This window comes from Syngnathoides biaculeatus, chromosome 19 (assembly GCF_019802595.1).
Source record: "Syngnathoides biaculeatus isolate LvHL_M chromosome 19, ASM1980259v1, whole genome shotgun sequence".
NCBI classification, from domain to species: domain Eukaryota; kingdom Metazoa; phylum Chordata; class Actinopteri; order Syngnathiformes; family Syngnathidae; genus Syngnathoides; species Syngnathoides biaculeatus.
This window is the reverse complement of record NC_084658.1, coordinates 9,552,821-9,579,770: the sequence shown is the minus strand read 5'-3', so window position 1 is coordinate 9,579,770 and position 26,950 is coordinate 9,552,821. Positions and strand designations below refer to the sequence as shown.

Genomic DNA, 26,950 nt, shown 5'->3' with positions numbered 1-26,950 from the left:
ATTTAGTGCAAAATTTTAGTAGTACACTAAATTGGCTTTGTATTTGGAACTTAAGATAGAAAGATATGGGTAAAAAAAAAATCTTACAGCTTTTTATAACTATAAAGGCATACCTAATTTTGTGGCTATTTACGATGTTTATACCAAAAGGGGAGAAAATCCCATAATATTCACTGTGGTTGTGATTGTATTCACAAATATGAATGTAAGAAAACAAAATGAACCCCTACCCAGAGTTTACAATGACAAGTAGCTGCATGTGTGAGCCTGGTCTCTGCATTGTTACACGCGCACACACTTTACTTATGACGAGCACAGGAAAAGTCCACGAGTTTATGCAATGCCGTGCATAAACGTATCGTAAAGGTACTGGTTCCGAGTGCAACGTCTATCACGTTTTTATGCAGGGATTTTGTTTTGGAGGTGGCGCGCCCGTCACCGCTCGACTGTTTTTTTTTTTTTTTTTCCTCTTCTGCTTAGTGGTTTGTGAACCGGGATGGCGAAAGAACCGTACAAGACTGGAGGCCTCTACCGTTAACAGGACGGACGCGAGCCGCTGACGCCGCAACAGCCCGTGGAAACGGAGAGGCAAACAGACAAGGTAATTACAAATTTGACCCGCTACGCAGGTATCGTCATGGCTGTATGACGGTCGTGCGATGTCCATTTTTCTTCATACATTTGCAAAACAATTGAGACTCTGCGATGGCGGACGATTAGCAAATGCTGCTAAAGTTTGCTATCAAGTCGACTAGGTGACAATGCAAGCCGTCTGAGCTAAACTGTGAGTAAGGGGTGTACTTTACTTCTATTGTGACATTTGTTACAAATAGAACCAGCTTGGCAGCGCAGTCGAACATGTGCAGTTAATGCAAATTAAGTTGTTTTCGTGTTCTCGCTATGTTGCTAACTACTGACAGTTAGCAAGCGAGCTAGGTGACTAGCGTTTGGTTTCAGAATATTATCTTGTCGTTAGCAAACCTTATCTGACAGCTATAAATGTGACAAACTGAGTTCAATCATTGGTTCGGATTGGCAATGAACTCAGTCAATGTCTTGTGTAAAAGAAATGATAACTTAAAAACCTTGAGCCAATATTATCATCACTTGATTGTCCAAAGATAGCAAGCGGTGTTAATGTCATTGTTTTGATATATTACCAAGCGGTTGTAGATGTATAAATACCAACTTACTAGTGACGTATACAGAGCTGAGCGTGAGGAAATGATAAGAAAGGTAAATCATTTAATCTGCCTTTTTGTGGTTGGGTGAATGACACTACAAATTAACACAGTAGCCATGCTATTTGAGTCGTACCAAATTTTGTTAACATTGGAACACCTAAACAGTTGTGAGATTTATGGCATCGTATATTTATTTTTATAGTGTGGGAGTGACAAGTGATATCATAGCAAAGGTGACACACTGCACTTAAATAATTGTATAAAAGACGTGCAGATTCCTCCTCTGCAAAATACTCTGTAATGTACTTAAATATAGTCATCAATTTTCTTGGACTCTTATCCACACTATGGTTATGGGAGTGCTGGACCCTATACCAGGTATCTTCGGGCAGGATTAAGGTTTAAACCAATATTTTCTGTTAATTGTAATTAATACCCATCTTGATAACCTCTGCTGCATTACTTCCCTCTGTTTCTGCCACCATAATTGTTAAAAGTACACTATGCTTTGGCCCGAGGTTTTCCGCCGATAACAGTCTGTTCCCTCCCCAGACCGTCACGTTCTGATGCAGTCCATATTTCTCATGTTTTGACTGATTATTGGTTGGGTCATTGCCGATATTTGGCATTTTGTTACATATCAGCCTTTGCCTTATTTCCCCCATTTCATGCGATGCCAGATAAGTGATCAATCTAAAACTTTAAATATTATTTAGATTTTCTGTTAATTTTGTATGAGATGCTGCTAATTCTGGGAGGTAGCTGCGCGTACCAATTTTGATTATCTCATTAATGAATGAAAGATTAACTTTATTTACCGTAATAAACTTTAGGGAACTGTTTGGATTTAAATTTCAACACTAACATGTTGCAAATCTGAAAAGCTGTTCATTTGTGTCTTATTCAAAAGTTTGATGCCTTCATTTTACAGCAAATGAATATTATCTCCAATCTCTAGTTATCAGGCTCTTTGACCACTAATAATTACCTTGTGTCAACCTTGAAAAAAACAAAACATTGTTCTAATCCCTACTATCTGCAGATGTAACAGATGGTGCTTCACAATGATTTATACACGCTTAAGTAACGCTGCCAGAAACGATTATTTTAATAGTCAACTAATCACCTATTTTTGCCATTAGTCGACTAATCAGGTCATATCACTGGGATCTGGCGAAATATCCCATGTCCACATTTGGTCAATTGTTTTCAAGTGTTTAAAATGGCTTGCTGTCTTTGGCGATGCAATGGTAATGGCTCAACGGACGTAAAGTTTTATTTTCGTTTTTCTTTTCTTTCTCTCTCAAAAGTGAGAACGACCTTAGTGCTATGTAAATTGCATCTTATCGCACGAGCAAGCACCTGGTCTTATACAACCATTATTAGCTTCCATCTTGACATGTGTACGGTATGTGCAAAAGATAGTTAAGGTAATTTGTAACCTTTATCTATCCGCATAGAACATCATGAACAGTTTCGTACAAATCTTGATCTTGTACAAGTACATTAAAATTTGCAGCTTGCAAATACATTGTACAGGGGTTACCGTGTTAGCGTCTCCTGAGTTTAGGAGAAAGGATTTTTTTTCCAATTTAAAAAAAAAAAAAAAAAAAAAAGGGCTGACCCAGAAATGCGATTAAACAATTTTATCGATTGCCCATCCTAAAATCTCACTTAGACCAGATCTTAAGCACATCTGACTTCAGCTAACTAACTCCTATTCACACCACACTTGCTCATCACAGCGGCAGTGACTACAGCGCCTCGGTCCAGTGTGCCCAAATTGAGGAGTATTGATGGAGCAGTCTATCAGGAAGTAAACAGGAAAGCAAGAAGGGTTCTGACGTCACGGTGACGCTCTTCTCAAAAAGAACATTTTTCTATTTGAACTCATGCCATAGAGCATTAGCCGCCCTCGGTATTCCCGCGACACGAGAAACCGCACTGCTGCCCCCTCAACACACACGCAATGAACGGGAAAGTCGAGTGGAGCATTCTCATTGCCAATTGCAGTGTGAAAAGGCCTGTTGTCTTCTTTATGGCTTGTCAAATAACACTTGGGATTTACATGATCACGATTTTTGGGAGAGATCACTGAGTTTAAAAAACAATAACAGATCACTGAACCGATCACAAGATGGAGCAATGTGTCTATTTATATGACTTGTTCATTTATTGTGTATATTTGTGTGCGTTTTTATTGTTTGATTGTGGATGGAATAATTTGGCCTCAATCACTAAGTTTGAGTGACAGTGAAATCTTTTGGCCTCATTCACGATAAATGTTTAGAAAGGTTCTCATTCTGCATACAAGTTAAGTGTTTACACAAAATCATCTGATCCATGACATGTCTGGCAAGTTTTCTTTACACCACCGTGTGTATGTTAGTGAATCAGAATTTATTCTAAATAATATGACTGTGTCCACAAGCGGCAAGCTGCATTAAAACGTGCCCTATTCTCTTTAAAAAACCCAATTTAATGTTTTTTTTTCCCTCCTTTGTCTTTTAGACCATGGGACACGGCGTGGGCTAAACTGGAAAATCAAGTAACACATGCTAACTGTAAGTACCGTCATAACACTCACTCATTACACAAAATAATGTATCATTGATGGTGTATCACTATATATACTGCATTGGCACCAATGGTGGAGATTCCCATCCCCTACTAATTTCAACAATGGAACCCTCAAACAGTGAAAAACCTTGGGTTAACAGTGATAAGCAAATACAAGAATAATAATCATTTACTTTTATAGTACTTCCAGATCTCAACATGTGCTGACATGATTTTTTTTTTGGTAAAAGATTGATAAAACCTAGCCATAAAAGAAAAAAAAAAGATTTGTTGTGCGATACTCTTTTTCTGCCACCAAATGCATAGCCTTATTCAGTCTCAATTTTAATGCAAATAAACCAGCAAGTTTGTTTCATGTAATCATTAAGTATAAAAAAGTTGGGAAAGTGAAGAAAAAGGTTCAAGTGAATATAGATAATGAAAATGCTAATTTGTACACTTACAGTGTATTGATGTACTTGTGCATGTGATATGTGCTAAGCCTGTTGGTTGGTTTGAGGTTTCCCACCGTGGTGTAGGACATGGCCACATCCTCGCTCAGAGCAGAGTCTGGCCATAACTACAGAGAAACATCACAGCTCCATGCAGTTGGTGAGTCTTAATTTTGTACTGAATACACCCATTTGTCATCACAGTTTGTGGGAATCTATCTGCATCACAACTTTATAAATCCATTCCAAGGCTGCAAACAAGGCTTCTGGGGTGTTTGATTACTCCAAAGTCAAACACTAAGCGACATATCACAGGACTGAACATGAATATGCTTTCATGGATCCAAATACAGTAGTACAGTAAAGTTCAAATAACCTTTTGAATTGTTAGCTGCCCAAACCACACTTGGTCATTGTTCAGGAAGACATCACACATATTTGTTAAGGCTTTTTTAAAAATCACATCAATAAAGAGACCCCTGTGCTTCCAATAACATGGGAAGGCAGTTTCATTTGCTTGCACTGCAGAACCAGATTTGTTAATAAAGTGACTCACCCATAGTATATGTAGATTATGAACAATGGAAATGTTAGTACAATCAGGAGTCTCCTCCAAACGAGAAATCTGATGTTGTACCAAGACTGACCTTTAAGGTCATGGTGAGACTGACTGAATCTAACTGCTGGAATTCAAAGAAATATTCATAGCAGATGAAGAAATACAAGAAATATGGACTTTTAACCATTACATTGCAGTTAAAAACATTGGAGAAAAGAGACCTTATACAAATACTCAACCCAACTGGTTACTCCTCTGTCTATCTGCAGTGCAAGCTCTGGTAGGCTTTTGTTACTTTTATAGTCACATCCAAAGTCATTGACTCAACTGAATCTTGTCTTGACCACACACGTAAGGGTTTGCAATAGGAAATATTGAATAGGTTTAACATCTATGATTGCTATTCCCAACCATTTTCCGTGCCGATCCAAAAGGGCAAAATCTTATACACCCCACACCACTGGAGAATCCGTCAGGGTAATCTTTTTCAGACATCCAATGATACGCATTTACTGACTTTTATTGGAAGGGGTAAATGCTCAAATTCGACCTAATTATCTGTATGTTACACTGCTTAACTAATGTATGGCTCATCTTATCTGGTCCTCTTCAGAGCTCGCTGCGAATTACTTATTTTGGAACATTGGGATGGATGGGATCAGAATGATCCAGAAATGTGTGAAAAATGTCCTGGATGATTGGGGTGTCCTGGCTCAGTGTGCTTGGTTTGATTTACATCCGAAGATGGATATGGGGATAGTGGATAAATATGCTTGCCTTTGATGTTAATTTGTTAAAGACAAGATTATCGTGACGATGGATTAGTCAAGACAAGTCATTTTCTTAGAAAACAAGCAGTGCACTTTGTCGAAATTGGAATGTCCAAATGTAACTTAAGGGTGGCATCGACTTGCATCTCTAGACAGCTCAAGACGTGCCATAATGTAAAATGTTCATTGCCACCTAATTTAGGTTTTCCCTAATTGCTTTTTTTAATCGGGCACATTTTATTCATACAGTGAAAATACTTTGAGTAAATGTGGTGCAGTGGACACATAACATATTGCAGCTATGACAGGATCTGTTTTCAAACAGGAAACTGCACAACACTTGTACAATGCATTGTGTAATTGCTAATCTCATTGTCCTCCGTGTGTCCTTAAATAGTTTCCTGTGCCAAAATCAAAAGGAAGAAAAGCTTATTTGGAGTTGCCATTTACGTGGAGGTGACAGCGGAGGGGGAGTCGCGCCGCACAGCAAAGTCCCACAGCTCATCTAGTCCAAAATGGGATGAAAGGCTTACTCTGTAAGAGAGATGGTTTTTTTTTTTTCCCCCCCATCTATGTGAATAATTGTGCACGTGCTGGTCATTGAATAGTGAGTTCATTTCTCAACTTATATGTAATGTTTTCCTTCTATTGTCATACAATATGTCACCCGATGACAAAGCTTCTGATTTGAGCTGTAGCTGTTTACCATCTGTGTTCTCTCATGCTGTTATTGGAGTCTTTCTCTATTTTGCTTGTATAACTCAATCATTAAGAGGGATGATGTTCATTACTTAAAAGTAACTGCACTGCTGATGTGTTTCTGAACCATTAGGAATGTAACACCACGCAGCCAGGTAGACTTCAAAGTATGGAGTCACAACACCTTGAAAGCAGACGCTCTGCTGGGAAAAGCTTCACTGGACCTGATAGAAACCTTGGAGCAGCATGAAAGCAAATGTATGATTTATTAAAAAACTAATTCAAACAGAATTAAAAAACCCTTTTAGGAAAGCAAATACCATTGTGGGAAGAACACGACAAGGCTAAATTTATTTTTACATTGCAGTCACCTATTCCATCTTGCTTTGTTTTTAACACATTCATTTTGTTGGCTCCACAGTGGAGAATGTGAAGGAGGTGCTGAAACTGAGTGTGGAGCACAAGGGCGTTCTGATGCCTGCAGGGGAGCTGACAGTCTACCTAGATGGATTTAATGTCAGTGACCAGCAGGAACTGCCACCACTAACCAATGGAAGTGCAACAAATGGGACAAGTAAGCTCAGTATTTTTCCCTGCTCTAGCCAATTGTGAAATGTAAGCCGATGCACAAGATGGATTGTTTCACGAATTGTTTGACAAATCCAACTGAGGTAGAGCCAATAAGAACATTTTAGGACTGGGTAAGCAAAAAAAAAAAAAAAAAATTGAAAATTCATTATACTTTAGCCCAGGGGTCGGTAACCTTTTAGGCTGAGAGAGCCATAAACGGCAAATATTTTAAAACGTAGAGCCATACAATATTTTTAAAACTAAATACAAGTGTATTTGTGCATTTTATGTAAGACCACCACTTTAAAAGTACAATAACTTTGTAAATTCATTTAAATAATATTATGCTGTGGCTAACCAATGATGACATAAGTATTTATTACCATTAATGCAACTTCTTTGCTGATGTTTCATACGTCATTAAATTAAACTTCATGCAGCCTTTGAGACTTCCACCCGTTATTTGTGAACGTAGGTTGGTCTTAATATTTTTTTTAAATGTGACAAGGACTTTTCATATGCACAGGTAGAACCAAATATTGTCAGTACAGCAATTGACCAGTTTCCAATCTGCCATCCTGTGTGTCATAGAGGTCAGAGAACACATGTGATAGGTGAAGCATGAAGTTTTTTTTTCTATCGTTAATTTATCAGATTGGTCGAAAAATTATAACGTAGAAAAAGGGAATCCTGCGACTGTGGTGACATCATCGGAAACCTAGCCATACTCACGTGGGAAGTGCGTTCCAAGTTTTCACAATCAGCTGGTCTGCGGGCTTAATTTTTTTTCATTTCTCCACACTTATGTGCGCTCGCCAACAATGCTGGCCGACAGAGGCATGCCTTTATGTAAAAAAATTTCCAGGTGTGGGCGGTGCATAACCACGCTGTCAGTATAAACCACATTGATAGTCTGCGTAAGGACTGTAACATTTGTAATTATGAGTGTACCCCTTTAAGAAAGGGGGCGGTGCAAGGTAAACTAGGAAGAAGAGTCAGGCTGGCGGCTTTTTTTTTTGTCTTTTGAACGATCAACCCAAACTGCCTCGCAATCGACACATTGAGTACGCCTGGTGTATACAGTTAGTTGTTACGAGGGCTCTGCAAGCCATATGCAACCATCAAAAGAGCCAGGTATGGCTCGCAAGCCACACATTCCCGACCCTTGCTTTAGCCTATAAACATTTAGGCCTATCACATCCATTATAGCCTAATAAAGCGGAAATTACATACCCGTGTTTTGACAAGCATTCAGTGTCTCTTGGCAGAGCCATTGGGGAAAGCATCTTTTTCAACAAGATAAGCCTTTAGTTTTCCCACATTTTAATGTTATGATTTATTCTAGTTTTGATAAAACTGACCTTATGTCAGCACCTTTATTACTCTTTTCAGTGCTCAACACATGCACACTTCACCCACAAATTGACTCTCAAATCAATAACATCCTCCACACTTCTTTAGAAGTCCAGCAGAATGGTGACGCCATCCATGAAAATGGAGAATCGTCTTCCTCAAGGCCTGCCAACAGGTAAAACATTTTCTGTTTAGGATTATACATTCCCAACTCCAAACATGTAATCAAACACAATAACTATAATAATATCTTTCTATCTAGAGGTTTTAACAAAACCAAGCTTCATCATGTGGATGTGATCAGGCTCTGTGTTCTAATGAATGTCATTGGCAGTGTGCTTCCAGCCAGTGCTGTGCACAACATGTCCTTTGGTGTTATCTTGCTGTGAGCTCATTGCTGGCAGTCACAGAAACGGGCAAGCTAATGAAAGCGCCTTCTCATCTTAGCTATGATCTCATCCGAACATCCAAATGCTAGTTATTTTTTTTTAACACTGAAACAATGAATTTGTATCTTATTTCGCTTTTCATTACTTCTAATGCAATAGGTTCTTGAGCGTGTGACAAGATATTTATAAGTGGGCTCGACTGATAGTCTCTTTTGCATCCACCTGTAGCACAGGTAATGGAACAGAACTGGGCCTACGGTCAGGTTCCTGTTCAGCCTCTAATGGAGTGAATAGTCAGGTGCCTTCCAGTTCCTGTAGCCCGGCTCTAAGTCACGTCGTCAATGGCGATGTCACGTCCAACTCCACACCAAGCCACCAACCATCAGATAGTGATGCAGAGAGTAGGACTCGTGAGTATAAGCTTTTACTTTGTACTTTACAGTATGTAAACAACCTGAGCATGTTGAGTATCACAACCATATGTGGCACTATTTAGTGTTAATTAATTTACTGGCGTCTCTGGTGTAATAAGTTAATGCATGTTTTATTAAAAATCTTGTATATTTAATTTGAGCGCCAATGACACAGATTTCCACTTTGGACAACAGGGCCCATGTCCCTTTCCCCCGAGAATAGTGGGGGAACACTCTAATACTCTAAACAAACAAAGTTCCACTGTTAGAACCTAATTGGTTTAATCAAACGAGAATTTTAAATGCCATTTATGAACTGCTTTCTTTGTGTATATTTACAATATTTATTGATACTGGGCTGCAGTCAATGGGGAGACCTGTGATATTGCTGCCGAGTCATCATCTGATACAAGAGGGGATGCGTTGCCTCAAGCAGAAAACCACGAGGACTGTACTCCAGATCCCCTTCTGGCAGATTCCGACACAGCACCAATTGGCGTATCTCAGTCGCCGCCTACGCAGGCTCCAATCTTGTCTTCTGCTGCTAAGCAGAGTGATGGTGCTGTCGCTGCTGATGCTGCTATTACTGCTGCCGCCTCCGCGCGAACTTCCTCAGCACAGGGTGCCACCACCATCACAACGTCCACATCATCAGTCTCCTCCTCCTCCACCCCAGCATTGGGAGAAACAAATTTGTCAGCGGGTAGCAGTAGTAGCGCAGCAACAGTTGCTACAGATGGGGCCAAACCCAGGCAGCAGGTCCCTGCAGCCGGAGCCCCCGACCCTCTTCCACCTGGGTAAAAACAAAAATACAATCCTAAATTTTCAACTAGGATTCAAAAGCCATTCCAGGTCTTCCAGTGGTATCGGTAAATAAGGCCCTTTGTCATTAATAACATTATTGTGTCTCACAGGTGGGAGCAGCGAAAAGACCCACATGGGAGAACATATTACGTAGACCACAATACCAGAACTACCACCTGGGAAAGACCACAGCCACTGCCACCAGGGTGAGCCTGAATTTCTTTCTTGTTCTCCATCCTAAACCCACTTGACATTACATCCATTATACAGTAAAATATAATTTCCCATTTAATTGCAGCAAATTTCCATTCTTGCTGCTGTAACAGTCTTCCCATTCTTATGGGGGGCAAAACAAAACTTGAAGCCCATAATGTAATAACACAATGGCCCATAACATTTGCCCTTTAAAAGCAATCCTCCATGTTAACAGGGATATTTGAATTATACAGCCGTCAGTGGCAGTAAATGAGTTTTAAAATGTAAATGGCCCATGACATGATAATTTTCTGGCCAATAATGCAGTGTTATTACTGATTTTTACGTTACTGGCCTCATGAAAAATAAATCTTCGGTAATGTAATAACAATGCCCATAATTAAGAATGATTTCATGTATTTTTTTGTAAATACGTTGAACATGTTTGAAGGTAAATGAGTGAACATTGATTTATGTGCGTGAATACATGTTGACAATGGCACCCGAGTATGTTAACAACAGGGAGCATGGAAGGCCAATTGCCAGTCAATACATAATCCTATTGTTCGATGTCTTGGTGCCCTATTGCAGAGTTTTCATTGATATGTCACACTATACGGAAGATATTAAAAAAAAAAAACACAAACATGCTAGACTTCATTTTGGCATCGTAGGACTATCATTTGGCCAAATTTTTGGTTGTGGATTATGTCACATTGTCATTCCCAACAAAATGTCTTGACAGATCTTGGCGATCACTTGCGATAGCTAATTAGGCCAATCCTTCTTCTTCTTTTCCATTTGGCTTGTCCCGATTAGGGGTCGTCACAGCGTGTCATCTTTTTCCATCTAAGCCTATCTCATGCATCCTCCTCTCTAACACCCACTGTCCTCATGTCCTCCCTCGCAACATCCATCAACCTTTTCTTTGGTCTTCCTCCCGTTCTTTTTCCTGGCAGCTCCATCCTCAGCACCCTTCTGCCAATATACTCACTCTCTCACCTCTGAACATGTCCAAACCATCTAAGTCTGCTCTCTCTAACCTTGTCTCCAAAACATCCAACTTTGGCTGTCCCTCTAATGAGCTCAATTCTAATCCTATCCAACCTGTTCACACCAAGCGAGAACCTCAACATCTTCAGTTCAGCTTCCTGTTGTTTCTTCACTGCCACCGTCTCTAAACCGTACATCATGGCCTCATCACTGTTTTATCAACTTTGCCCTTCATCCCAGCGGATACTCTTTTGTCACATAAAATACCAGACACCTTCCGCCAACTGTTCCACCCCGTTTGGACCAGTTTCTTCACTTCCTTACCACACTCTCTGTTGCTCTGTATTGTTGACCCCAAGTATTTGAAGTCGTCCACCCTTGCTATCTAGCTAATTAGGCCAATATCGGGACTAAAAATGGAGGACTGAAAAAGTGATACCCTTCAATTCAATTCACAACACTTTATTTATTCCTACAGAGTAGTTATACAGGCATAAAGAGCAGCATTAGGGCAGTTAGACGTCAGACAGCATAGGACATAAAAACATATATCCTCTTTGTCTTTTGTCTCTTTTAGATGGGAGCGCCGTGTTGATGACCGGGGCAGGATCTATTATGTGGACCATAACACCCGCACCACCACATGGCAGCGTCCCACAATGGAGTCAGTGCGGAATTTTGAGCAGTGGCAGAGTCAGCGCAGCCAGCTGCAGGGAGCTATGCACCAATTTAACCAGAGATACCTCTACTCTGTAAGAATATTATCAACAAGTTTCTTGAATAAACCTGTTATTCTTCCTCCAGCATTGAAATTACATGTTCCAATATTAAACAAATTTAAAGGCGAATTCTACGACTTGTATTGCTGAAAGAAAAGATTTGTCACTTGCTCTTTGTAAATGATTTTCTGAATAGTGTATGTTCCCATTTGTTCATGAAGTTCTTGTAGTCCAGGTTTGTGCCAAAACTAATGATCGATAAATATGAAAATAGTGATATCACACAGCTTCTATCTTGTCTTACATAGCTGTGTCTCAGTCTGTGTCTAGTTATTGTCTAATCAAAACCCCAAATTTTGGCCATTTTTCTGTTAGCTTTTCCCAGTCTTTTAATTACTATAAGTGTTTAGTCTTTCCTGACAAGCTTACAAAACTAATTGAAAGACAGTCAGATCAGGGAAGTATAAAGAAGTTGGCGGTTACAATGGTGTGCGGTCTTAACAGAAACACATTAGAATTCACTACCTTTTTTGTTTTTTCTTTGTGCTATATTTTTAAAATATTGTTTCACCAATTAAAATATTCACAAATGGTTGTGCCCCTATATCTCATTTTCAGGCGTCCATGATGTCCGCTGAGAACGATCCACTTGGCCCGTTACCTCCTGGTTGGGGTGTGTTTGCATTCTTTTTCATTCGGTGGCTGGATATATTGTAGATGTTGGCATGTTGAGGCTTTTATTGATGTTTACTGATGTAGTTTGTAATAGTTTTATAGCGCGTATTCTGAATCTGTCATCAGTGATTTGTTGCTCTTGCAATCTTCACCGTTATTCCTGTGGTTCATGGATCAGTGTACAGCAGACAGTAACATTTGTTAAAAAAATGTCATTTGAGTCCCCACTGTTCACAGTCCACTCCACCCATATGCACATCCCGTGTTTTCAAAGATTTTTATTGGCTTATTTCTTTCTTTTTTTTTTTTTTAATCTTTAGAGAGGCGTGTGGACTCCAATGACAGAGTATACTTTGTCAACCACAATACAAAGACAACACAGTGGGAAGACCCCAGAACCCAAGGGTGAGTTAAGACGAAATGGCCAGATAATTTAGAGGACATATTTTACATCATGTCAGTACACCAGTCCAGTTTGAATGTGTGAAATTCCCGAAGGTTTGTCAGTGCCCCCATATAAAAGTCCACGATGCCTTATAATGAACATTCAATTTAGAGTGTGCTGATCATTAGAGCAGCTTAATGAAGACGTCTGAGCATCAATATAAAAACACTTGGCAAATTACTATAACATATTTAGAAACAAAATATAGAAGTTGGAACATAACAAACAACAACATATCCTAACATTCCCATATTGTCATGCGATCGGAGATTTCAAGCCTCATTCTCCCACAAAAGATTTATTAACTCAGAGTTGGTGTCTTATGAATACAGTTTGTTGGTGTGTTTCAGGCTACAGAATGAGGACCCTCTACCCGAGGGCTGGGAGATCCGTTACACAAGGGAAGGTGTTCGATACTTTGTAGATCATAACACCAGAACGACGACATTTAGTGACCCCCGCACTGGAAAGTCCTCTGTGTAAGATTTTTCTTTTTATTTATTTTTTTGATACATGATCATGTATTCTAAATGTCTAACATTTTCATGGTTATTGATAAGCAAGACCTTATTAATAGGTAAAATAATTCAACATGCCATCAGTTGCTTCGCACTGATTAATTTTTAGTGACTCTCGATGATCTATTTCATGTTACTTGAGATAAGCACCTCTTTCATAAATGTAAAAGTAAAATCTGCTGCTCAATTTTTCAGCACCAAAGGTCCACAGATTGCATATGAGCGGAGCTTTCGGTGGAAACTTGCTCATTTTCGCTACTTGTGCCAGGTGTGTGTCTTTTCTTTGACTTATTTTTCAACTTTCCTTTTTAAATCTACATTCCAATTTCATTTCCTTTTTTCCCCCCCCTCCCAGTCGAATGCTCTCCCTAGCCATGTGAAGATCACTGTCTCCAGACAAACATTATTTGAAGACTCATTCCAGCAGGTAAATGGATTGTCGTGCTACTGCTCCAACAAATGCACATCCATTCATAACCTATCGAGCAATTTCCCAATGCTTCTTGTTTGTGTTTTAGATTATGGCCCTGAAACCTTACGACTTGAGACGGCGATTGTACGTCATTTTCAGAGGCGAGGAGGGTCTCGATTATGGAGGCTTAGCACGGTAATACATGAACGATATTAGAATTCAAAGCTGCGTTACTAAAACCTTTCTCCTTTTGCTTTTTAGTGATACACAATGAAGTTTTTCTTCACTCCTAGATTTTGTTTTTACAACAATCTCATCCATTTCTTTATGCCCTTTCTCTTCAGGGAGTGGTTCTTCTTGTTGTCGCATGAGGTGCTAAATCCCATGTACTGTCTGTTTGAGTACGCTGGCAAAAGCAACTACTGTCTGCAGATCAACCCAGCTTCAGCTATCAACCCAGATCACCTCTCATATTTCTGCTTCATAGGCAGATTTATTGCAATGGTATGCTCGCAAAACCCATCTCTCACTGCAATAATAATGGCTTAAAATTCACAATTGACTTACTTTGTTTCTAAACATATTTTATTCATATTGTGTACATATTTTTTCTTTTTTTCTAACACAGCATAATTTCTTGGAGATGATGTGCACCCACACATCTCCAAATTTGACCTAAAAAATATGGAAAATCCTTCCATTTATGTTTACAATGCATGATTTTGCTTCTACCCATATAATGAAAACGTTATTTGTATTGTTTTTTTTTTTTTTTTTTTCAAAGAATTTTTCCAAAGTTAAGCGTTCTATTTAAACATCCATCCATTTTCTTTTGCCGCTTATCCTCACGAGGGTCGCGGGGAGTGCTGGAGCCTATCCCAGCTGTCAACGGGCAGGAGGGAGGGTCCACCCTGAACTGGTTGCCAGCCAATTGCAGGGCACATGGAGACAAACAGCCGGAATCACAATCACACCTCGGGGCAATTTAGAGTTTCCAATTAATGTTGCATGTTTTTGGGATGTGGGAGGAAACCGGAGTGCCCGGAGAAAACCCACGCAGGCACGGGGAGAACATGCAAACTCCACACAGGCAGTGCCGGGATCGAACCCGGATCCTCAGAACTGTGAGGCCAATGCTTTACCAGCTGCTCCACCGTGCCGCCTTTATTTAAACACGCAATATTTAATTTACTTGCTCTTAATTTGATATTCACACCCTTACTTTTATTTACTAAATTAGAAATCACAAAGTTGGGCTCATATGATTGATTGCACAGGCAGAATTTGCAAGATGAAGGACACAGTGAAACCCGTTTAATTTTGTTTTAATTCAAATCAAATTAAGCGGCCACACATTAAAAAAATAACTATGACTAAAATTCTGCTCAGGTATGTAAACTGTACATATGTGGAGTCATACGTACCCCTGTCATATTGGAATGAAAGGGTAGGCCACAGCTATTTCATAATCACTAGGTAGCAATGGCATTTTGGAATAAAAGTTTCCATCTTTTTCCATAACCTCCAGATGGCGCTATACCGTTATAAAATATGAGGGTTTCTTATGGTTTTCCCCTATGGCTGTGTGCAATGTTCACTTGTGACATTTTTGTGTGGGGGTGGAGGGTGGGTATTGTACATGAGAAATGACACTATTTTACTGTACTCCAAATAGTACATGCTGTATCATATTTCTTTTGAATCCATATCATTTCTCTCTGGCCTTAGGCACTTTTCCATGGAAAGTTTATCGACACGGGCTTCTCCCTGCCTTTCTACAAACGCATGCTTAACAAGAAGCTCATCCTCAAAGATTTAGAGTCCATCGACCCAGAGTTCTATAACTCACTGATATGGATCAGGTGACTATCGTGTCTGCATCAATGTTTGTTGCTTCTGTAACAGAGTGAGTGGTGTGGGTTGGAGACTGGCTTATTATTCTACAGTACATATGTTACAATAGACTTTTTGCTTTTTATTTATTTGTTCTCCTTAGGGACAACAACATTGAGGAGTGTGGTCTGGAGATGTATTTCTCAGTTGACATGGAGATCTTGGGTAAAATTACATCGCATGACCTTAAACCAGATGGCACCAACGTCCTTGTCACCGAGGAGAACAAGGAGGAGTACATCAGGTTCTGGAAGTTGTCTATTTTCTAGCAGAAATATGCCCTTGGATATTATTTGGCATATATGGCATGCTTAAATGTGCAATGTGACTTGCAGTTTAATGGCAGAGTGGAGGTTCTCCCGCGGAGTTGAAGGTCAAACTAAAGCTTTCTTGGATGGCTTTAATGAGGTGGTTCCACTTCAGTGGCTCCAGTATTTCGATGAAAAGGAGCTGGAGGTAAGATGCGTGCGTGAATACTGAAAGCTGATTGTGGCGAGACATGTTTGCCCTAATTTATTCCCTGAAAGTTTCTCTGATGTTTCCAATCAACATTTGCATTTTGGTTCGATGTTTGTTAGAAATGAGTACGTTTCCTCGTGCCTTTTTGCATTGCCAAGAAACATTTTCAGGAAAATGTGAAAAGATTTCTTGTCAGTAATCAAATTTAGTCCCATTGAGATGTGACTGGTGGTAAATCCGAGTTAAAACAAACTAAATTGCTTTGGTGGACTGGGTGGTGAAGAATTAATACGATCATGCGTGCTAAAATGTTGCCCAGTTGCAAGTGAGCAATGTGAACACAATGTTACTTGGCATGGACACATGATCAATGAATTATTCCTTCATTCATTCATTTTCTGAGTCACTTATCCTCACGAGGGTCACGGAAGTGCTGGAGAATATCCCAGCTCTCAGTGGGCCGGAAGCAGGGGACACCCTGAACTGGTTGCCATTTAATTGCAGTTAATGAATTATTATGATTGTTATTCCAATGCCTAATCTTGATAATATTACAAAAGATTATAACCTTTTAGCTCCACTACCTCTTCATCCTTGTGGTGGCTATTTTCAGTTGAAAGTATGTTTACGCATTGCTTTATTTCATCTTTAGGTTAAATATGTAGGATAGGAAGGCGCAGACAAAACTGTTGGTACACTTTTGCTTTTTAGGACTGCTCTGATAAAGCTAAAAAAAAAAAAAAAATCAATGAAATTCAAGCATTGTTTTATTTCAATGCTTGACTTTCATTGTTTTTTTTTTTTCTTTCTTTTTCCAGTACATTTTATCTTTATACCTTTTGACAGTTTCAAGTTATTTTAGTGATCATTGTTGATTTTTCTTTCCATGAACAGAAGTGTCCAAAATAACAGAGGTGTATCCCAAACTTTTCCCGTTTGTGTGTGTATTGCATAATCTTTTGCATTGCGTATGTGTATTACAGGTGATGCTGTGTGGGATGCAGGAGGTGGATTTACAGGACTGGCAGAGGAACACGGTCTATCGTCACTATACCAGGAACAGTAAACAAATCATCTGGTTCTGGCAGGTACGGTCGTATGTAGGAGTGCTTCCATGTAAGCCATCCAGATGCGTAGCAGCATATTTTTCTGACATACGATAAATGATAGCTGATAAATATAAGCTGCAGACGTAACACATTTCGTTCCACCTGAAGCAGAGATCTTCAGTCATCTGCTCAGAAATATTTTTGTATCTCATCTACATCGACCGGAATTGCTTTCAAAATTCCCAAAACAGATGAATTATTTCCATTTTATTGACGAATTGTATGTAATTGTTTTATACTAATTTGTAGGGAGAAAATATTTAGTCAGGTGTTGCACAACGGAAAAGATTCTTTAAATGAATGCTTACAATGTATTGAAAGAGTGTCGTGGGATTGTTTGACAGGAATATGGCAAAATAACGATGTTAATTTGGTGTTTTGGTATATTTGCATAATTGTCATAACAGCTTCACCCCCTAATTTGAAAACAACTGTCATAAGTCAGGGTACCATTGCATATGCAGGTTATCTAGTTTGTGTGTGTTCCCTATTCAGAGTCAAATTTTGTAAATTATTTTGTTCATTTGATGAAGTGTCCTAAATTCATGCTGGTTCCCATGAAAAGTTTCGAAATCAAAATATTTTCCAACCCTTGTGACTGTACAAATGATGACTGTGCGTCCTCCTTTCTGTACTTTTGTGCAGCTTGTGAAAGAAGTGGACAACGAAGTGCGTCTGCGGCTCATGCAGTTTGTCACTGGAACCTGCAGGCTTCCTCTGGGCGGCTTTGCTGAGCTCATGGGTCAGCTGGGCCACACAAAAGCCTTCAAACATCTTGTTGTGTAATTACACATTCTCTTCCCCCCACCCACCCCCCCCTCTCCTTGCAATCTGTTTTTCACTGTAGGAAGTAACGGGCCTCAGAAGTTCTGCATTGAGAAGGTCGGGAAGGAAACATGGCTTCCCAGGAGCCACACGTGGTGAGTGTGGCGCTTGGGCGTTTTTTTTTTTTTGTTATCGAGGATGCATTTGAACCCAACAAGTGGATCCTTGAATCTGAAAACCAATCACGTGTGTGTCCCTGTAAATTGGATAGCAAATCAAATGTATTTGTCTTGCGCATTTCATACCCAAGGTCACTCGATGCGCTTTGCATGATTAAAAGCATTCAAATACATAATAATAACAATTGGGATCACTTATTTGCTGATATTTTTGGGGTGGCTTCAGTATGTCCACAACTATAGAGAGGATAAGCAGAAGGAAAAATAGATGATTGAACTGAATTGATCTAATATCCGTGAATTAATGTTTCAGCAGTATTTTCAATATAGCATTGCTAAAATCTTTATTTGGTCCCATTTTATCACTGCAAATGGTTCAGATGTAAAGATGTAACCTGACTTCCTGTTTTAATCTAGTAGTGTTTTATTTTGAAGGGTACGCTGCCGAACCGTTTGTCCCAAAAAGTGACTTCACGGGGCAATTCGGTTTTATGTTAGCAAATTTGACTGCACGATAACAAAAACATTTTGGGGGGTCTGAATGCTATCCGTGCCCACCACCGTAGCTGAACAGGGACACATTTCTCGTAAATACTTTTTTGGGACAGGGGGGGGGCATTCAGCTTTCGAGATTCCGCTGGCTAATGAACGGACTCCGCTGGTGCGCGGACTTCGACTAAACCTCGGGTCGCCTCTCGTGTGTCTACAGCTTCAACCGTCTGGACTTGCCCCCTTACAAAAGCTTCGAGCAGCTCAAAGAGAAGCTCCTCTTCGCCATCGAGGAAACGGAAGGATTCGGACAAGAATAATGGAGCGCTCCTCCGGCATTTTCCTCCTCCTCACCATCACTGTTTGACTGAAATCAATCAAATAATTGCACAAGATAACCACCAATGTATATAAGCTATTATCATTTTTAACCAAATCTTAATTTGCAGCATCATTCTTGCCGCAATCCTATTTTATCAGACCTTTAATATATGGAACGCCCATCAAGAAATATGCAAAGCCGCCCTACCTTTTTGTTTTGTTTCAAGAAAAAAAAAAAAGAAAATTGTCAAGATGAACTTGCCCCTTCTCCTGACAGCTTTTGCAAAAAGCCTGTTTTTGGGACGGGATTTTATTGTGTAACGCAATCTTCTTTTGAAGCTCTAGTTCTATAGAGCTTTTAAGTAGTAGTTTGAAGCCTGGTGCCTGAAATTCCCTTCAACCGACCACCTGTCCTTTCCCCAATAAGCGATGGCTTAAAAAAAAAAAAAAAAAAAAGCAAATGTGTCCTGTAAAATATATTTGTGCGCTTTTGAAAATTGAAGTCCTGTACAATTCAGGGAAGAAGCTAAAAATGTAAAAGTGACGCGGTCGCGCCCGTGAAACATCAGCAGACGGCAAAAGTCCGATCTTCCGGTGGAATTGTGCGCTTGGGTAGATGTTTTGCCTGAATTGTACACGACGTTTGCTCGCAAATGATTTTACAGGGATTCTGCCCTCAACTGCAATCACCTTCTCCTCGCAGAATACAAGTAGTCGGTACCCACGAGAACGCCTCACTTCCTGGTGACTTATTCAACGTATCGGTCCACGGTGACATGTTCCGCCCCGCCTCAGCTGCAGTGGGGCAAGGCGGCATGCTGAGTCATCAACTGTTCAAAACCGCAGTGTCCAAACTCTCCCCCCCCCTCCCCCTCCCCCCGCCTCAAGTCAATAGCCTTGGAAGTTCCAGAAACAAAGCGCTTTTCATTACGAATTGAACAGGACACTGGGCCTAAAGTAACATTTCTGGTCAATGGTTTCTACGTGCGTGCAGACCCCTGCAGATGAAATGTGACAATAATCACACTGAAGTGGGTGACTGAAAGTATTAAGTGGGTGGGTGTGAAGGTTTTCCCGGTGAATCAATCCATCAACACGCCACGTTTGTTTTTTTTGGGGCCAGCCGTTAATGAGTCAACATTGACACCCAGCAGCTCCCCGTTTCTCCCCACAATTCCACCACCGTTATCCTCAAGTGTTGAACACCTGCAAGTAAAATTTACATCAAATCAAGATGCTTTTAGGTTGTAAAGCCCCACCCCCGAGGCCATCGGAGGAAACGTATCGTATTGTAGCAAAAAGGAGCCGACGTTGAAAACCGGTGCTTCCTTTTCTGATTGCAAACCTGTAATCGAAGCGAATCTTGAAACTTGTGTGAATACTCATTGTACAAAGATAATGTCAGATGGCATACGTAAAATAGTCTAATAAATTACAGAGCCACCGTTCCATTGTTTGGAAATCTGTGATGCCTTTTTTCATATCCGCAAGAGACCGGGGGAGCCTTCAAGGATGCGCGAGCGTCGGCCGTCTGAACGACAGTCCCGACTGTAACGTATCGCGTGTAGATAACATACTGTAAACATCTACTACCCTGTACAGAACAGCCCTTTATCGTGTATAGAGGATTCATTTTTAAAATCAGCTTTCGGCCATTTGAAATGGAGATGGATTTATGAGATACAAATAAACAAGACAAATGACTCCCTTCCCTGCCGTGATCGTGCTTTTTATTTTCAAGTTGCGAGGCTGGAGATGAGCGATTTTTCTCCGCCGTCTGCGGCCGATCGTCACGCCGCGTTAACTATTAAAAGAGGTTTCGCAGACAGCGCCGGGTTCAGCTGAACTTCTTTAACAGGTCAACGGCTTCTTTATGGACCTGGACGAAACGGAACACGAGGCCGTGAGCGCAAAGCGTCTTCCTCACGCGTTAACGCCGGATAGTTTCGTACGCACCTCTTTGTCTTCGAGCGTGCGCGGGGGGTAATCTTTAGCTTTCTTCAGCCACAGCAGCGCTTTGGGCTCGTCTTTCATGGCCATGTAGGTTTTCCCCAGCATGAGGAGGTTTTTACTGTAGAAGTTTGGATCAACTTGGAAAAGAAAACGACAACGAGGCAGCGTTTGACCGGTGTACAATTTTGTGAAATTACAGCAGAAGAGGTGGTTGTACCTTGCTCAGCTTGAAGGAAGAACTGCAAAGCCTTTGCGAGTTGGGGGGGGCAGAGGGAGACCGTTTAAACGAAACTTTCTTCGGCAAAATGGCAACTAAAGGAAACGCGACTGACCTCCTCGTAGGTGGACGTGGGAGGAGACGCGAAGATAACCGCCGCCACCTTGCGTTGGTACCACGGCAGCTCCGAAAAAGTAAAGCACCTGAAGAGAGAAAAAAAGAAGTTCGAGTTTAAATAAGTAAAAGGATTCACAGTAACTTGACATCTTACATACTACACAGATTGCATAAGTGTTTACTTCGACCTGAAACATTTAGATTTAGCTTTTATACATAATATATATTCAACATTTAATTTTAAGATTTATATAGTTCCCTTTAAAAGTGCCCTACGATTGGCTGGTGATCAGTTCAGCGTGCGTGTCGCCTCTTTGACCCTCGTGAGGATAAGCGGTCTGGAAAATGGATTTGAGATTTAGGTGAAACATTTAATATTTGGATTTAACTAGAAAGTTGAGAAATATTGTTCTAAATGTGCAGAAAAGGGACTTGAGATTTTTTGTAAGCACGTTTTGATGATATATGTGACAAAATGTTGCTATTATTTTGGGCGTGAGCAGCTTTGAAAACACAACAGTCACAAGATAAGCAATATAAGAATTTGGATATGTATTCAAAATTAAAAGCATTGTCCAGAATATGTGCAAGTCTTGATGTTTTTTGTGTAACATCTTACCAGTAACCCAAAATGTGTAAAGATGTTGCGTCTTTCGGATTGAGCTCGAGAGCTCTCTAAGAGGAAAACAACATTCACAATAGTACATTATTAATATAATACAGCGGCCGTATGATAATGGGCTCTTGCTCACCTCCAGATGTTTCCGGATTACAAAAGAATTTCCAATTTTCACCTTGACTCCCTCGTACTCTCCCACATCACTGAGACATATCGCGTACCACTGTGGGATAAAACAAAATGAGAAATCTTGGATCTTAAAGAAAAACAAAAGCCGTTATCTTCCAGGTTTGTGTAATTTTTTCCATGATCCTGCTTCAAAAAAATGTACAACAAACATGACCGTGTCTTACTTTGTGTGCCGCAAAACACTTTTCATCTTTCTCCAAGGACTTCTTTGCGTATTTGAAGGCCTCATACATGAGCTGCTTTTTCTGTCCCTCCTCGGTGCCGGGCAGCACGGACACGTCACGGGATACTCGGGCCAGGCGCCACAAGAACTCTGCGTTGTCACTGGGTACACCCACACGTACATAAAAGAGTTGTGCGGGATTCTGTGCGTAGGAGCCGACCCGATGGTAGACGAGCGACCCATTAAGAGAGTTGCGTGCTAATTGGTCAACACAATGATTCTAACCATACTTACATTGTTAATGTGCAATTAATACATTTTCTTTTCACGGGTTTTAATTGGGCGGCACGGTTGATCAGCTGGTAAAACGTTGGCCTCACAGTTCTGAGGACCCGGGTTTGATCCCGGCCCCGCCTGTGTGGAGTTTGCATTCCTCCCACAGCCCAAAAACATGCAACATTAATTGGAGCCTCCCAAAAACACCCAATATTAATTGGACACTCTAAATTGCCCCTGGGTGTGATTGTGAGTGCGACTGTTTGTCTCAATGTGCCCTCCGATTGGCTGGCAACCAGTTCCGGGTGTACCCCGCCTCCTGGCCGAGATAGGGTCCAGCAGTCCCTGCGACCCTTGTGAGGATAAGCGGCAAAAGAAAATGGATGGATGGGTTTTAATTGTTCAAAATTGCCATGATGGATGCCCAGCAAAGAGGCAACCGGGCTACGTTCAGTGAAGCCCAAACAAGCAAGCAAGATTTGAAATCTGGTTCCTCACCTGTCTTTGTACTGCAGTAAGAGCTGGTAGAGTTTGTGCGTCTCTGCGCAGCTGTAAAGGTAGTCCGCCTGCTCGAGAACCTCCTCTTTACAGAGCATGAAAACGTCAAAACCTCAGCTTGGCATCTCTTTCACGCAGATTCAGATTCCACCGAACAAACGATTCATTCCCATCTTGAATTGTGAACTACCTTTTTCTAAAGCGAGGACCGCCGGCGGGTTTTGCGCCGCACGATACGCTCCGTACGCCAGGCACGAGAGGGTCGTCGGGAGTCCCAGCAGGAATGAGGCCCTTCCGCTCTGCGTGCGATGAAGGCAAAGCATGTTTGCAGAAAATCATTTTTCTTAGCTATAACATAATACGTTTCAGGTGTCAAAAGATTTTGTTCGCCTAACATTATGGGTCACTCTTTTATGTTTTGGGGAAAATTAAAAACAATATATTCATACTTGTTAGGTAGTATAATTGTTCTTGACCAACCCTGCTAAAAAAAATTCTATAGAAACATTCTATAGAACTTTAGGCCCCAAGTTCGATAGAAATTCTAAATGTATGGATGGAATTGAAAAAAAAAAACATCATAGGAAAGAGCTTTGAAAATCCCTTAAAATCTTGACTAAAATGATCTCAATAGCTCAAATAACAAACGGTTATGACAATTTAAAGATTGGGAATATGGACTAACAACGGTGTTGGTAAAACAATAGAAAAGAACAAAAAAGTTGTGACCTTCCTGGTTAATTAGGATCTTCAATATGTCGTGACTTTTTTTTGTTTCTCAACGAATTTTCATGAAACTTCAGGAATGATACCTTGACTATTACCATTTGCATTATTTTCATTAAAACCCTGCTAAATTTTTTATAGAATTTAATATATATATATATATAAAGCCAATATGACCACTCGCACCGATTTTTTTTAAAGCTCTCAAAAATGTTGCTCGCATTGCTGTATGTATGTCAAATTGCTGGATTTGTTGCTTTGTGTGCAATCATTAACACAGCTAGCAAATACAGTATTCATTTTCAAATATGATTTGAGATGCCAGAGTATCTATAACAGTTTGTCTTAACAGCAGAAGTATATATGGTGTACACTTTGATAGTTTAAGATTGACAAATAAAATGATTTTCTTATGACCTGAACACACAAAAGATAACAATAATGGGTTGTTTAACAAAATGTTGGTGCCTGCACGTCCTCCAGTTCAGGGATGACCCTTTTACCCACGTACACAATAAAGCACACGACATGAGGCAAACTGTGAGAATCATCTCGAAACTTCGACCATGTATGTGAAATTATAAATTTAGCGTTATTGATTTCATTTCATTATCGTGCAGGTGTTGAGTATCATAATAAAACAGCGGTAAGTAAGGCAAAGGGTATTTACTGCGAGAAGAGTGGCGACCCGTCTCGTAGAGGTTGACCAATAAAAACGACGAGCTGTTCGGATTCGGATGCCTTTAGTCCAAGTTGCGTACGTGGAGGTTCTGTTGACACACCGCGTCCAAAAGAAGCCACCCATGACTTGCAGTGTCCGAACCGGGAGTGAGCGTGGTCCTCACTCACCTGTCGGATATTTACTAACAAGAGGCCGCCTCTCGGAAGCAGTCAAGAACACACAAGTGACCGCCTTGAAAAACTCCAATGGGTAGGAGACACATTTCATGTACGAATTAGGCACGAGTTTTTCAAAATAAAGACATTTTGCTACACTGGATGTCCCTTCACGAAATGAACATTAATGTTTACGTGCTGGTCGTTTAAAAATTCTCACGCGAATGCTAGTAGCTCGGCACATTTGTTTAAAAAAAAAAAAAAAAAAAAGGTTGCAGCGTTCTTGAATACATCTCGTCACATTATGTCCCGCTATTTAAAGCGGTCGATGAGAAACAAACGACAGATTTTTAGATCTGCAGCAAACTTGTACTTTCAAGGCGTTACAGTATTAAGAACCCCACTCGGTCGTATTGTCCCCCCCCCCCCCCCCCTCTCAATTTCATATGTACTTTATTTAAATCTGTAGTTACCAAATAATAATTACTTTGTAATTCCCCTGTACCAATGACCTATGCAAATCATTTCAATATGTCTTCCTGAATGAGTTTTAATAACCCCCCCCCTTTTAACTTGTCCCATTTGGGGTCACCGCAGCACGTCGTCCACAACCTCCTGCATCCTCCTCTCTCTGCCACCTCCAGTTCTGCTTCCTGTTGCCTCTCTGCCCTGCAAAAAAAAAGAAAAAATGAAAAACATAGTCATTGCACATAAAAACAACATTGGAAAAATAATTCTTGACTTGCAACGCGGCGTTGTATTTTTACCAAATGACGACGGGACTCACGTAGTTGCTTCTGCAGGTCCAGCTCGGGTACATTCTGGCGTGGATCCATCTGAGCCGGTCCGATTCCTGGTAGTATTTAAGATGCTCTTCCTGCGTCAGCGACTGCCACTGTGGAAATCATGGCACGACAGAAACAACCCCACATTGCGCACATCTCACATTTTCTAGCATGATCTGCCCGTCTCAATTAGATTTAAATAGGGTTTCCTGCTGCATGATCCAAAAGCGCTCGAGTTTGAGGGCAGGAACTGATGGCCGTAGGTTCTCCTTCAGGATTTTCCGGTACACGGCAGGAATAATTGTTCCATCAATCACAGCAAGGTGTCCTGGTCCTGAGGCAGGAAAGCGGCCCTAGTCCATCACACACACACACACCAAAAAGTTCCAAATTTTGACTCGTCAGTCCACAGAATGTTTCACCAAAAGTCTTGAGGATCATCGATATGTTTTTTTTGGGGCAAATGTGAGACGAGCCTTTGTCTTCTTTGAGGACGGCTAGCGGTTTTCCCCTGGAAGCTCTCCCAGGACGCCATTTTTGGCAAAAGTATTTGTTACCTGAACTGAGGCCGACGAGGCCTGCAGGTCTTTAGATCTTCGAGGTTCTTTCGTGACCTCCTGAATGAGTTGTCGTTGCACTAGAAGTAATTTTAGTTGGTCGTCCACTGCTGGGAAGGTTTGCCGCAGTTTTAACGGATCTGACAGTGGTTCATTGGAGCCCCCAAAACCCCTCGGGAATGGCTTTGTAACCTTTTCCAGACTGTTGCATTTCAATCACTTTTTTTCCTCATTTCTTCTTGATATCTTGTACCTTACTTCACTTTCTGCAAGGGGAAATCCAGTGCTTTGCATGAACAATGTATCCAATAGATAATGTAATATGTACTCTATTTTGACAACATGATGTTAAATCCTCTCTCATTTGATAGTGTTTTGAGAAGATTTTTATCGACAATTACGAATTTTCAGGGGCGCTGCCATTTTCTCGAGTCACATGACTTACGTGCGCGGATGTAACGTGTAAGGTGCCGCACCAAGGGCTCGATTACATTGTGCCCAGCGCTGATTTCTCGGATTTATCCGCATCTGATCAAGAAATAGCAGTATCGGTTGATCGGGAAGATGGAGGAATACTTCCATACAAATTTGAACCTGCGGCTGTAAATAATGTTGAATATTCAGATGGTTCTTCGGACGGGAATGACGCTGGAGTCTGACGACTCGGAGGCCTCCGCAGGACGTAAGTGCATAAACGAAGGCCCCCGGAGCTCCGGGCCGGCAGACGGGGATGGTTCTTCGGACGGGAATGACGTGGCGTGTGACGAGCGAGCTCTGGCGGCGGGCCACGAGCCAAGCTTGGGGGTACGGCAGAGGCCTTTAGCCGAGCTTCGGTGTCCGAGCTCCGGCTAACGGCCCTTGCTAAGGCCTCCGAGTCGTCAGACTCCGGCGTCATTCTGCCCCAAGAACCATCTGAATATTCAACATGATTTACAGCCGCAGGATCAAATCTGTATGGAAGTATTCCTGTGTCTTCCCGATCAACCGATACTGCTTTTTCTTCATCAGATGGGGATAAATCCGAGAAATCAGCGCTGGGCACAATGTAATCGAGCCTTTGGTGCGACACATTACACGTCACAGCCGCCC

General features: G+C 41.0%; 2 protein-coding genes across 19 annotated transcripts in view; one reads left to right on the top strand and one right to left on the bottom strand.

Moving 5' to 3' along the window:
• The first annotated feature begins 213 nt into the window (after positions 1 to 213).
• Positions 214 to 19,385, top strand: LOC133493073 (NEDD4-like E3 ubiquitin-protein ligase WWP1). 4 transcript variants are annotated; one of them, XM_061806021.1, is made up of 26 exons: positions 214 to 366; positions 481 to 601; positions 3,696 to 3,748; positions 4,264 to 4,355; positions 5,922 to 6,060; positions 6,357 to 6,481; positions 6,645 to 6,797; positions 8,255 to 8,321; positions 8,764 to 8,945; positions 9,313 to 9,745; positions 9,863 to 9,958; positions 11,518 to 11,692; positions 12,278 to 12,332; positions 12,655 to 12,739; positions 13,130 to 13,258; positions 13,493 to 13,565; positions 13,653 to 13,724; positions 13,816 to 13,904; positions 14,054 to 14,213; positions 15,438 to 15,571; positions 15,706 to 15,846; positions 15,938 to 16,058; positions 17,045 to 17,149; positions 17,816 to 17,912; positions 18,018 to 18,090; positions 18,824 to 19,385. In XM_061806021.1, exons 4-26 carry the CDS (start codon positions 4,286 to 4,288, stop codon positions 18,921 to 18,923), a joined length of 2,874 nt encoding a protein of 957 aa, XP_061662005.1. In that variant the 5' UTR covers positions 214 to 366; positions 481 to 601; positions 3,696 to 3,748; positions 4,264 to 4,285; the 3' UTR covers positions 18,924 to 19,385. The 4 variants fall into 4 exon arrangements, with proteins under 4 accessions (XP_061662005.1, XP_061662007.1, XP_061662006.1 ...); XM_061806023.1 differs by having other exon boundaries at positions 4,246 to 4,355; XM_061806022.1 differs by having other exon boundaries at positions 307 to 601.
• A 1,229-nt stretch (positions 19,386 to 20,614) lies between these two features.
• Positions 20,615 to 26,950, bottom strand: part of rmdn1 (regulator of microtubule dynamics 1) — a 29,059-nt gene continuing 22,723 nt past the window's right edge. For 13 of the 15 annotated variants that reach the window (XM_061806036.1, XM_061806037.1, XM_061806031.1 and 10 more), the window contains 12 exons: positions 25,287 to 25,414; positions 25,093 to 25,188; positions 24,353 to 24,452; positions 23,147 to 23,255; positions 22,957 to 23,041; positions 22,184 to 22,343; positions 21,964 to 22,053; positions 21,831 to 21,886; positions 21,210 to 21,297; positions 21,095 to 21,125; positions 20,881 to 21,014; positions 20,615 to 20,803 (listed from right to left, as the gene is read on the bottom strand). In XM_061806036.1, coding sequence (XP_061662020.1) covers positions 20,762 to 20,803; positions 20,881 to 21,014; positions 21,095 to 21,125; positions 21,210 to 21,297; positions 21,831 to 21,886; positions 21,964 to 22,053; positions 22,184 to 22,343; positions 22,957 to 23,041; positions 23,147 to 23,255; positions 24,353 to 24,452; positions 25,093 to 25,188; positions 25,287 to 25,414 — 1,119 coding nt within the window. In that variant the 3' untranslated portion in view covers positions 20,615 to 20,761. Of the gene's footprint in view, positions 20,804 to 20,880; positions 21,015 to 21,094; positions 21,126 to 21,209; positions 21,298 to 21,830; positions 21,887 to 21,963; positions 22,054 to 22,183; positions 22,344 to 22,956; positions 23,042 to 23,146; positions 23,256 to 24,352; positions 24,453 to 25,092; positions 25,189 to 25,286; positions 25,658 to 26,950 lie in introns of all 15 variants that reach the window. The other 2 variants (XM_061806043.1, XM_061806042.1) reach the window with 1 other exon arrangement.

Coding starts and splice junctions, on each gene's coding strand:
- LOC133493073 (XM_061806021.1), top strand. CDS start 4,286: ATGGCCACATCCTCGCTCAGAGCAGAGTCTGGCCATAACTACAGAGAA. Junction 4,356..5,921: donor ATCACAGCTCCATGCAGTTG/GTGAGTCTTAAT, acceptor GTCCTTAAATAG/TTTCCTGTGCCAAAATCAAA. Junction 16,059..17,044: donor TCGATGAAAAGGAGCTGGAG/GTAAGATGCGTG, acceptor TGTGTATTACAG/GTGATGCTGTGTGGGATGCA.